This window comes from Rhagoletis zephyria, unplaced genomic scaffold (genome assembly GCF_001687245.7).
Source record: "Rhagoletis zephyria isolate East Lansing unplaced genomic scaffold, Rhagoletis_zephyria_1.1 Rzeph_scaffold_02663, whole genome shotgun sequence".
Taxonomy (NCBI): domain Eukaryota; kingdom Metazoa; phylum Arthropoda; class Insecta; order Diptera; family Tephritidae; genus Rhagoletis; species Rhagoletis zephyria.
In genome coordinates, this window is record NW_016159747.1 from 51843 (window position 1) to 64629 (window position 12787).

At 35.2% G+C, this 12787-nt stretch overlaps 1 protein-coding gene and 1 long non-coding RNA gene across 2 annotated transcripts in view; both read right to left on the reverse strand.

Moving 5' to 3' along the window:
- The window catches only part of LOC108367393 (uncharacterized), a 10814-nt gene extending 1080 nt beyond the window's left edge, over positions 1–9734 (reverse strand). Inside the window, exon 1 of the mRNA XM_017621998.1 lies at positions 8565–9734. Within this exon, the coding sequence (XP_017477487.1) occupies positions 8565–8843 (279 nt within the window). The 5' untranslated portion in view covers positions 8844–9734. The remainder of the gene's footprint in view (positions 1–8564) is intronic.
- Positions 4928–6670, reverse strand: LOC108367394 (uncharacterized). Its single transcript, XR_001848243.1, has 2 exons — positions 6061–6670; positions 4928–5173 (listed from the first exon to the last, which is right to left on the reverse strand). It is a non-coding gene; the product is annotated as an uncharacterized LOC108367394 (long non-coding RNA).
- Positions 9735–12787: the final 3053 nt, after the last annotated feature.

A 12787-nucleotide genomic window follows, 5' to 3' on the forward strand; every position in this document is an offset into this window, starting at 1 on the left:
TTCTTTACAAAAAATTTATCAAGAAAACACAGAATTGGGCGGTTAATATTTGGTTCCAAAGGGAAAGTGTGCATTATACATTTAAAGTGGTGGTGGGCATCAGCTCGCCCGCGGGCAAAGCTCTTTCAAGCTTTCTATATTAAATTTAGAGAAGAGCCTTTCTGAGCTTGCTGAAGAGGCGGGAATGGCAAATGGCAAGACGCTAAAGACGCGAATGCAGGGAGAGAGTGTACTCTAGAGCCCTTTTACCTGCCAGACGATATAAAATTTACAAAAAACTTTTCGAGCCTTAGCTACATGCTGAGGCTCAAAATTTAATAATATATTTAGCGGTCATTACCATAATGCGTAAGCGCCAATCTATAATAGATAGAGAGATTATTAATACTTGCATACTTTCTGTAAACAGCCAGACCCATTCGGTGGGTCCAGCAACTCCCGAACACCCTTCGTGTGTATATGTACGGTTGTGCTTAAATTGTTGGACAGAGCGTATGAGTTACCCCGTTAAATTTTGAGTCTCAAAATATAGTACGTANTACTTTTAACTTAAAAAAATGAGCTAATTTCACCGCTCAGGACGTTTTATTAATTTCTGAATACGTTCCGGGAGATAACCCGTAACTTTATACATACATACCACATGTATGAATGTGTGGATGTATGTATGTATGTATATATACATATGTACAAAGTAAAATAAAATACCTACAAAAGCCTTAAAAAAGAAATTGCGAAAGCTTTTATAATGAAAGGCTTTTTATATCCATCTGCATACAATATACTTATACGGTCATAAAGACACATATGTACATATGTATGTAAGTACACACGAATTTATGAATGTAATATTATTGCAAATTTTAAAAGGTTTCACAACTTTATCGTTTAACTTCCGTTTTCGTACTGGTTGAGGTACATATGTATGTATGTACATACAAATGTGTTTACACACTTAAATGTGTATCTATGTACATCCGCAGGAAGGCGGGAACCCAATTTGCCACAGGGCGAAGACTACGTCGTTACGATGTCGTTACGACGTCGCTCTGTCGAAGTCGTTTTGGTGAACTCGAAACGACGTCGAAACGAAGTCGTTTTTTCACAACGAATCGAAGTTGTTGCGACGTTGGTCTGGTCAAGTCGTTTGGGCAAACTCGAAACGAATCCGTTTCTTCGAACCCACAAGTTTTTTGAGGAACCTTCCGTCTGGATTGGACAAGTTCCACGCCGCCTACATCTTTTTTTCAGTATTCATAATATTCTTCATATAAAATATTATATATATATATATATATTCATAAAATTTTTGGGTATGAAGTTTTTTTAAATTTGTAAGTAATAAACTGTACTTTTACTTTAAATTTGGTATAAATTTTGAGCATCGTTTTTCAGTTCGCTGGTATATCGTTTTTGCGGGCTGCAGGGGAATCGTTTTTGCGACCCGCCGGTAAAGTTGTGAACACATTGAAAACGACGAGCTACGGGCCACAGATTCCAATTTGTTATCTTCATTATCTAAACGCTTTGTCGATGACGATATGATTTTGAACGCGGCAGCGACATCATCAATTTGTATGAGTTTGACATAAAATAAGAGGAAGAGCCTTATCTATCGCTGGAAAAATATAAATAGATCTAATCTGGCCACAACCGCAGTCGTCACCAAAATAATTATCTACGTAAGACTGCGTGTTAAAATAATTTGACAGTTGTGGTCCGTAGCTCGTCGTTTTCATTATGTTCGGGCTATTAGTCGTTTTTGCGGCCCGCCGACGAACTGTGCTTTTCATCCGACGGCGAGTCGTTTGCGACCGTCGCCGGCGAACAAATTGTTCACCAAAACGAGTCGGAAACGACGTCGTTTGGCAAATTGGGAACCGACACGTTCATGAAGAAATGGAAATGTTCTTTTTGGGCTGCTCGCTTTCAGTTAGATGTGAGCAAATTAATTTTTTCACGTAAATTAATACAGTCATATACACATTTACATATGTATGTATGTACTTGTTTTGTTTGTACATATGTATGTACATATGTATATTAGAGTGGTCCAATTTTTTCCTTTTGATATTTGTAATATCTATGCCAACTTTCAATTTGCGGCTGTAACCAATACCGCGTACTCAATGACCTCGAAATGCGCTGCAGAATCGTTGTGAAACTGGCAAAAATATTGGTGATTTTTATAAAAAGCTACTGTTCCTATGACAACTGAAGCGTGTGATGTTTTTTAGGTAAATTAAATTTGAAATGTACTTAGGTTGCTTAACCAATTGTTTGAATAATATATGTACACAATAGTTGCGTTCCTTAACTCGCAAGAAGTTGCAAGAATTTACAGGAATTTGCCAGAAAGCGTTCCCGTACTCGGTTCTCTGGCTTCTATTGCCTTTTGACAGTTTTACAGGTTTTAGCCCAGAAAAGTTGGGGAACGGAACTAAAACTTCTAGAGTAAAATATGAGCATTATTAGCATCCCCTACATTTATACTTAAGGTTGGTATTCTGTTCACAGCCGTGAAATTTTGTCAGCAACGCATATTGTTTTCGCATGAAATTTTGGCACACCAAAAAATTAACTGATTTGTGTAGTTCAGGGGCGTCTCTAGTGAATGTTTTGTAGGCTGTTTTAATATATCTTTTTTGATTATACGTGCTGTCTTATGCTGTATTTCCACTAGGCATTAAATGGCAAAAATGACAAATGACAAAGTGAGTAATTAAAAAATAATCGTTCATTCCCACATGGCATTTTCTTAAATGGCATAAATTTGTTGTAATTTTAATGCCTAATGGAAAATCGGCATTAGCTTTTCTATATTATGTGAAGTTGAGAGAATCAAGTCAAATATTCTTTTTTGGTCAATTACGATGTTTGATTTCATTGTTTGCAATCCTATTTGTTGTGCGGCGGATGAAATACTAATACAAAAATGCAACTGAAAAACACTTATTAAAATATTTATCTATACTTTTGATATACATACACCGATACAAACCGATAACCGTGGGGCTTGGCACCTCCCACATAAATTTTTCATACTGAATATCTGAGGAAGTGTTCCTGGTAGAGTACTGGAGCTTGGTATGAGTATGTGTACATACATATATGAATGCAATTTATCGCTGAAATGGGGTATACGAAACCGATATCGTAGCCGTTGAAATAGACTGCGGTAACTTTCATGTAAACTTAGATTCTGATGACTCATACCTCCGAATTAGAGTTGGAAATATGAACTGAAAAGCGGGCGTGACACCTTCCGGAAAGTTACTTGGGCGTACACCTGGAACCATTTTAAGCTACTCCTTGAGGGATTACATTTTTGGCTAAGAGACCCACGGCCATAAGCTTAAATTGAAATCAGCGCATAAAAAAACGAGGGAGTCACTTGGAGTGTTCGAAAAGTTTTTTAAGTTTCACTATCGGTTAGGGCAAGGTTTAACCCCTAAACCCCCTTTGGGTTCGCCGCTACTGAATTCTATAAACTGTCTATTTTCGCACAGTTTAAAATGTACATGCGTATTTTAAATTTTCATATTTGCAAGCTTTTTCGCAGCGTGAACAGAGTACTACTTTACTGAGGAAATGTTGTGGAATTTCATATTTATTTCACAGAAATAAATTTTATATGCAATTTGACAGCTTTGCCACGTGAAACGGGAACAGAATACATACTATGCTTTAGAATCGTAAAGTTTGGTACCAGCACTTCTTTCGTCAAGAGGAAAAATTTTGGAAGGTGCCCCAAACCCTACCTCGGAAAAGTTTTTTTTTTCGGACCACTCTAATGTATCTCTACATATATAAAAAAATTGCTAAAATACAAATATATAAATTACTGCGCATTTACTAAACATTTTGTGGGTGGAAAGCTTTTACCTTTTCAGAGTTAACAAGAGTGCGTGGGTCTATGTGGTGTAAATGCAGCTGAAATGAATATATTTTTGCCAGTAACTGAAAGATAACCGATAACATACACCAATTTATGCATATATATACATATGAATGTATGTATGTGTACGAGTGTTTTTGCACGATTCACAGAATAATCGCACACTTATTTTTAGCAAATGAACGAAATTCTGCTGAGCAAATAAAATTAAAAAAAGTGTAATATAATATGTACTTGCATAGGACGTATTGAATCGTATGTACATACATATGAATATACACGTATGTGTGCATCTTAACTTGCATTTTCGCATATAAAAGCATATAAAATTTAAGCCATATCAGACAATGAAAAATTGAACAGCAAAAAAAAAACAAAGAAAATCAAAGAAAAGGAGGAACACAAAAACCAAATAAGTTATAAAAATAAGTCAAGCAGCTAACCAAACAACAAAGTAGTCAGGCTGTTAGTCAGCCAACCAGAAAACCAACCAGCTGACTTGCGACACACTTTGCCGACTTCACGGCGGATGTGACCACAATTGTTGCAACTGAAGTGCTATTGCCTGAGCACATTGGCAAAGAAAGGGAACAAGAGCAGCAGCGGTAGCCGCTTGTAAACAATAAGTGTTGGGAATTTCAGTGTCGTTGGAGTAAAAATCTGCAATTGCCTAGAGTCATATACATACATAGATACCTGCGAGCCCACTAGAACTTGAAGGGTTTATCCAAAAGTGAGAAAGACCTGATACTGGAGCAATACACCAGATTTTACGGACGATGATCTCAGGTTCTAATGAGTGCGTCGGCTGATAAAGAGTTGCGATGAATAAAGTTATGTACCTATATTTTATAATGTGTGTGTCTTGGTGAGATAAGTATCCTGGCTTTAACTTTTTTATTACGCATTTATTGGACAGATATATTTCTTCATTAAAGCGGTCTTTTTTTGTTTTGGTTTTTGTTCTTTGTTTTTGTTCGGAAACAATGCACCGGTACTAAACCCACCGAAGGAATCGTGTTTTGTAAAGTTGAATTCAAAGGCCAACAAAAATAGCTTTCGTGTCCTAATTGTGGATCGTTCGATTTGATTTTTGGGTTGCTCTGTATTGCATTTGGGAATCTACGTAGTTTACTCCACTAACATTTGGAGGATCGTTTGGATTAATTGGCAGCCATTCGTTTGGTGGTCATGGGCATTAAATATTCACCGTTTACCATCATAAATAGTTCTAATTTCGAAACGGATATGTATACATTTAAAATGATTTTTCACCTATCCATACGGTGACCATATCTATGAGAGCCGAATACGGGACAAAAAATAATTTTGCTAATTTCTTCCACACTGTTTTCCCTGAAACAGTATCCTTATAGTAACATCACAAATTTCTAGGATAATTTTCTCAAGATTTTTACTCCGTAAAATTTGTTAAAAACAATTTCGTTAAATTTTAGTATAGTAAAGTGTAATTTTAAGTCGGTAAGGCTCACCACTAATTTTGGGCATTTTATTTATTTTTTGTTGGCGGTGTTACGCATTTTTTTCATACAAAGTATGTTTGTTCAACCATTTTATTTTGAAAGAGAAGCAAATGAGCAGCACTTTCCGCTCGTACTTCATTATATTTAATTTAAATGAGTAACAAAACTGCAAATCAATTTTTTTCTAAAGATTCTAGTTAAAAAGTTTGAAATTTTGGTGAAACATTGCAGAATTAATTTTATAGTTTTTTGCACAAAGTTGGAAATTTGGTATATGTTTTTTTGTTAGGAAAAGAGCTCTACTTTCATAAAATAAACAATAAACATTAAATAAACTAAGGAAAAATTGCCGAAACTTACTAAAATGTCGAGTCCTAATTTGTATTTTGGCCACTGTACATATGTATTCCTCGATTCGAATCACAGGCATTCAGATTAGAAAATAATAACTGTTTATAAAGAAAATTACGATTATATACCAACATCACCTAAAACTCGGTCATAGGCATGCCATTTTAATGAGCTGTTAAGGCGTCGGAACACCGAATACGGGACAAATACAGGACATTAAAAGAAATACAGAACATTTGGCGTCCCGTATAAAATAAATAAATTACCAGGACAATGAATCAAAAAAGAGGACTGTCCCATATAATACCGGACGGATGGTCACCGTACCTATCCATAACCGGTTACTTAGTCAACAGGGATTGCTTTAGATATTTATACATGTATGGTTATACATAGATATGTATGTATATACATATATATGTAAGAAATTTCGGAGGTACGTATATATACATTAAGGTGGACATAATTTGTATGAAAAAGGTATTAGTTTCTTTCGGAACACCTCCAGAAATATGAAGCTACCCAAAAACTATGTAGTATACAAAATTTCTGAATAAATTTGGAGGTTTCTGTTTGAGTCTTAAGCTCGAATTATTCTTTTCCACCCTAGCGAACGTTTGTAACGTAACGCCAGGTAACGTCGCGTCAGATAATTCAGCTGAATAAATATAGGTAAAGCAGAAAAGTATCTACATTTAGAAAATTGGAAAATTCACCTTAAACATTTCCTGTATACTACAAAAATATTCATACAAATAGTCTTGCTCAATTCGCGAAGTTTTGCAATTTTGTAACCCGAGTCAAAATCCACTTCTGTTTTTCGTAACGTCACGCCAGCGCGTATGTTTAATAATATCTTTAAATCCCTACTACCTATAGTTGTAATTTTTTTTTTTATTAATTTTTATTTTTGGAGCACATTGACCTTTGATGGACTTGGGCGAGCCTTAGATATTGACCAAAAATTTTCATCTTTCACGCAGACTTTTTTAGAGCATAATGAACCATGTTTTTGCTATTACCAATCAAAATTTAAAAAAAGCGGATTTCCGGCCGACGCTAGTACATATGTATGTACACAGTTGTCTAACCGACAATAACAGGCCTAATCTGGACGTTACCGATGATTTTGTAACCGGAAAATTTCATTAACAATAGCTTTTACCACTTCTTGTAACCGCAATTCCAGGTACGTTGGTAACATGGTCAATATATTTAGCGAATCAGCTATGAGGTGTTATAGAAATTATGGTATTGCATATTTCACGGAGCAATATTCTATTATCTTCTTATGAGATAGTTACAAAATGTACCAATTACAAGAATGCACAAGAATGTGTAAAGCAAAAATATTTTTAGAGAAAAGAATTTTTGGAAAAAATAAATTTAAAAAAAAGATTAGAAAAAAATAATTTTTAGAACAAAATACATACTCTGTAAAAAATACACATTTTCAGAAAAAACAATTTTTAGGAAAAAGTAGTATGTAATTTTAGGCGAAAAATATTTCTTTAAGCATAATTTTTTGCTAAAAGGCGACACTACTTACTATACATGGGAACAGAGTTTTGAGAAGATTTAATTGTAAAAAAAACATTTTTTATAATATGGTTCAGAAAGGATCTAAAAGTAATTAAATTCTACATACATATATGTATGTAATTGGTAAATTTTGTCTAAAAATTATTTTTAGTAAATTTTTAGTTTTAGTTAAAATTTTATTTCTAAACATTTATGATAAATATAGCTGAATAAAAATGCAGCACATTATAATCACAGAACAATTTAAATTGCTTCACACGAACTCGTTATGAGGAACCATGCTTCCCAGGATCGGGAAGGGGTTAAGACATAAACTTGGATTCAGATTCCATAAGTAAGCATGTATTATGGGCAGTGGCAAAAATATAAATAGGGAAGAGACATTTTAGCAATCTTTGGCTACTTCCCTTTCGGTTATTTAATGTTTATTATTATTCTTAATGAAAGTGTAGCTCGTTATCTAACAAAAACCATGTGNCTTCCCTTTCGGTTATTTAATGTTTATTATTATTCTTAATGAAAGTGTAGTTCGTTATCTAACAAAAACCATGAACAAGTAATTTTTAAGCAAAAAACAAATCCGACTTCAATTCTCATATAAAAATTTAGGAGTACCGTTATTTTTTCATGATCCAATGATCGGATCTAAACCAGATTAGTATGGGACCACCGATGTCAATAGAATTATCGAAATCGGTTGACGTGGTACGACGAATTGATAACCTCCTCCTTTTTTTGAAGTCGGTTAAAATCATAAGCGAAACATAAAGAAAAAACATAAGTCAGACATTGAAGGTAAAAAAATATCTATTAGGCGAATTTGATCAACAACAAAGTTTCAGAAAGCAAATAATGGAATACATTTTTATTTTGAAAGTACAATGCAGTGGAAACGGGATAACTCGCAGGTTCGTTAATTTGAAAATCACAATTGTTTGCAAAAAAGTTGAATCTCTCGGAAATAATTAATTATAAAATATGTTCGGTAGTTTTGATTTTGTTTTTCCAAAGACACTCCATAACTCTTCGTCTTAGTTGTTTACGTCGTATTGAATGAAATGTATGCAAGTTTATTTCTATCGCTATAAAATTGTACATAAAAAATAAAATACCACTACCCACTATTAGCCTGGAAACTTTCTATGTGCTAGTATTTTAGATATCTTCACATTTTATGAGGCTGTCCCTAAGAATATCTATAAGTACATTCTCAAAAGTAACGGCCACCTTATTGTACATACATTTATACATTGTACATCGTATGAGTATTGGTAAATTTGTCATCCTACCTTATCCGGCTCCTGCTTGTAGTGTGGATTCATGGTAGTGGGCGCCGTGACACGGCTATGACCCGTAGCTATGGCGGCCGACGACTTAGAAGACGCCGACATCGCATTGTCCACATCGAAGAGTTTACCATCGACAACATCGCGTTTGCGATTTTTCGACTTGAAGCGACCCGAACGTGAGATTGTGAAATTTCGCCACTGATGGCTGTATTCGCAGCGTGACTCCTCCTCATTCAGGATGCTGTCCAAATAGCTAATCGGTTGCTCATGTGCCGTCATTGTGCTGCTATGTATGTATGTATTCAACTTCTAGTAAAAGTCTAAGCGCTGAACTGTTTTTTCTTTCTACAAATCTCTTTTACTAAGCAATTTCTGTTTGAAACTGACACTTTTTTATTTTTATGCTTTGTTGTTTTCTTTTGTTACAACTATTGTTATCTCGTTTCGCGGCACCTTTTTTTTTTGAAGACTTTATTTATGTACTATGGCCTCAGTTTGTTTATTTTTGCATTTCACTTTACATCAGTTCAAAAGGCATTGCAACATTTACATACTTATGTAAATTTGTATGCATGTACTAGACATTTGTATACACAAACATTTTGCGGATAAGAACCTTACTAATTACCACGGTAACATTAGCAACTATATTAAAATTAATATCGAGTTTCATTTGATTTTGTCCGATATGTAGGCACTCGCGTTAACACACTTTTTTTTTTTGTAATAGAGAGAAAAGATGTCTGTAATTGGGCTGAGCTTGGTTCACAAGAAAACCGTAGTTGCAACAGCAATATCACCAATATATAAAAACAACAACAACATCGATGATGATTGCTGCTGAGTCTTCTGTTGTCTCTGTGCTTTTTATTTGCTGTGCTGAATTCAATGATAGAAGATCAAGATCAAGATCACACGTAGTATTTGTGATGACTTCTGTTGCAGCTGCACTTCTTCGTCTTCTTCTTCTTTTATCACAACTTCTTTGTTTTGCTTTTACGCTCACGTCTTGCTAATGATTGCCGTTGCCGGTGACATCCAACTGTACGGATGGATGGCTGCGAGTGCACTGTACGCTGCGCTTCTGTGCGGCACACCGATGTGCGCTGCTGTGTTGAAGTTTTGTCAAAGTGAGTTGCTTCTCCCCGCGAAGTTCAAAAAATCAAGTCGAATATGCCGATACCAGTTAGAGCAAATACAAAAGTATATTTTTTATATATGTATGTATGTAACAATAAATACATACATACACTTATAATTTATATACACAAATCTACATGTTGTGTTATGGCTGTTTTCCTTTTCCGGGGCCTTCTTACTATTTCGACAACCCTGCAGGAAAAACCGGAAATACTTAAGTGAACTAATTTTAGTTCAGTCTAACTAAATATGTATGTATGTATTACTCATATACGTACATACATATGTATTTATGCTTATAGCAGTGTATAGTATTTAAATTGCTTTAGATTTTCATAAGTTTTGAGCAAACGTGTCATCAAATAACATTCAAGTAAATGCGCTCATTAGTAACGATACACTTAGAACAAAAGTGTTATCGCCTGTGTGCAGAGATAATTTGCTACCGCTGTTTAAGACTAGGTAAACGGACAACATAAGCACTCGGTAGACCTCCACAAGTTAATAGCTTTTGAGAATCTGAAAAAATTCTAATTCACTACCAAATTTTGGGAAATATTTTTCTAGAGAACAAAAGTTTTGAGAACTTTGACCTAAGAATGCGAGGGGTATCTGCGTGTTGGCATCAAAAATCGTTTCAGTGAGAACCACGATTGTCAATTCTATGCCGGAGGATATCTAGATCATTTCAACTTCCAGATCGTTTATCATTACCGTGAACTGCCCATTTAAGGAACAATTTTTCATTTTATGTGCAATAAAAGTTCGTATCTTAAGTCTTTCGTTGACTTTATTTGCATAATTATGTTTCAGTGCTTTTTTGATTAATTTTAATGCTAAAAAATTTTAAACAAAGGGAGCGCTATGAGAAAAAATTTTTTCTCACTTCCTTTTTCGCGAATAGTTCGGAGAAGATTTGTTCCCGTTACATTCTCTGTCAGAAAGTTCCTAGGACGGAGCTTGGAACTTAGAAAATCACAATGAAACGGACTGCGACATGGTATTAAGTTATGTTAAGGTTCGGCTGTTCAATTATAAGCAACATCCCTTTAAGAGAATTTGTAAGGGAGAGCCTGTAAGTTACGTTAGTTTGCCATAATCATACCATAATCAATGTCTGTACATCGTTATCGACGTGATCGACTTCGTAACATAATAACAGGAACTCGAGAACGTCGATAACGATTTTTAACCTGTAGTTAGTGTTAACCAGACATTAAGTAACCGGCCCTAAGGGCCGTTTGCACCATGTCTGGTTATTTCTAACTCCCATTTAAATATCGTTATCGAGACCCAGCATAAAAGATTTGATCGATAAAGATGTGCTTAACTGAAGGCATGGTGCAAACGGCCCTTAAGTTATATTTGTGTAATAAAATTAATCATTTCAATTATCTTAGAACAGAAAAAACAAAAAAATATTGGTGTTGGTGGAGTCGTTTTTTAATCGGTTTTATTCAACTTATCCTATGTGGGTCAAATCTTCTTCTTGTGCCAAATCTAATAATTAAAAACCAAATAGGAATTTAAAGAACCTGAATCTGCATAATACTTAAGTGGCCTATAATCAAGGTATTCTTAAAGTTTCGGACGTTTTGATTGATCCTAGAGAAATTAGATGACCTCATAAGAGGGTTATGGGAAAATGAACGATCCATGCGGTACCTCTTAGGGTCAAAGCATAGTGCAGCGGCGAGCAAAGAGAAGAGCTAGCATCGAGCAAATTTTCAATAACGCTCCTGCTCTTCACTATGCGCTCTCCCCTTGAAACCTATGCGTTTAAAATAGCCGCTTTACTCGATGTTCTTTAATCGCCGCTCTACGATTGGAAAAATTCTAAACCAAAATGAAAATTCCCCTCCAAAACTTAACCAGCAGAAAGTGTTAAAAAGGGAGTAAATTGCAAGTTTTTGCTGGTTTTACATTCAATAACATTTTCTTATAATTTGCTCTTTCCCTCACTTTTCTCTTTATTTTTCTTTTATGCTCTCGCTGCAAGTACTTACTGGAAAAGTTATTGAATGAACCTAAAGCGTATGCGAAGCTTTGGAGGCTCTCACGGCGCCGGGTTTCATATGTACATTTCGTGTCGGCAGTGGCTGCCGGTTATAACGGCTCGTCAATTTTGCGTTTTTGATTTCTAAATCTAAAAACTACTTTAATTTACAGTCTCTAATTTCTTTTTAATTAAAATGGCCTCCATTCAACTGTTTGATTTAACATAGGATTGGTAATGGACCGAGCCATTCCGATCTAAAAATTATCATTCAACTGCGAAAAGATCAAAAGTAATATCAGAGTAATAATATTATTGTTTATTGATTTATGGACAGAAAACTTTCTTTGATTAAAAATACAATATATTTTCTTTTTCCCCGCTGAATTCGGATAATCAGTTTCCGGCACCTTGAGAATCGTGTGTTTTTTTCCTGCTGGGAATATACTTTTAATATTTAACCGAAATACGTACATACATATGTATGTATGTGTGTATGTAGAGTTTGTATGTATTAATGTATGTATGTATTAGGTTGCATGAGAAACGCTCCAACTCGGCTGAACCTCTACACCTCCGCTACACCGCCTTTGCACCCTTGCCCGTTGCCCACCTCACACTCTGTACACCATACGTTATTCGCTCACACCTTTTTCCCAGGTACGTTTACTCCAGCGTGCGTCACAGTCAAATTCAAAGTCCTCGCACCGATCCCCCCTCCGCCTAGTCGCTTTAATTTCCATGTCGCCAATATACAACGTTAAAAGCGTCGCTTTTTGTTGTTACTGCTCTTGTCTGGTGTTTAAGTTGTTGTTGATTTGCCGTGAACTGCAGACCGTGTGCCGGTGTTGTGCATCTAGTAACAACTTCGCCGCGCACAGTGTAATGGCCTAATTAATTATTGATAATACGAGTATTATTTATGTGGCACATAAACTGAAGCGATTGAATAACACAATCACTGTTAAACGATCGTGTTGTTGTCACCTACTAATCGTCCATTCCGTTGTAAGATTCAAAAACAATTAATTGAATTACAAAAGAAAAAAGGAAGATGGTGTGCAACAATATCATTTGGTTTAGTGGA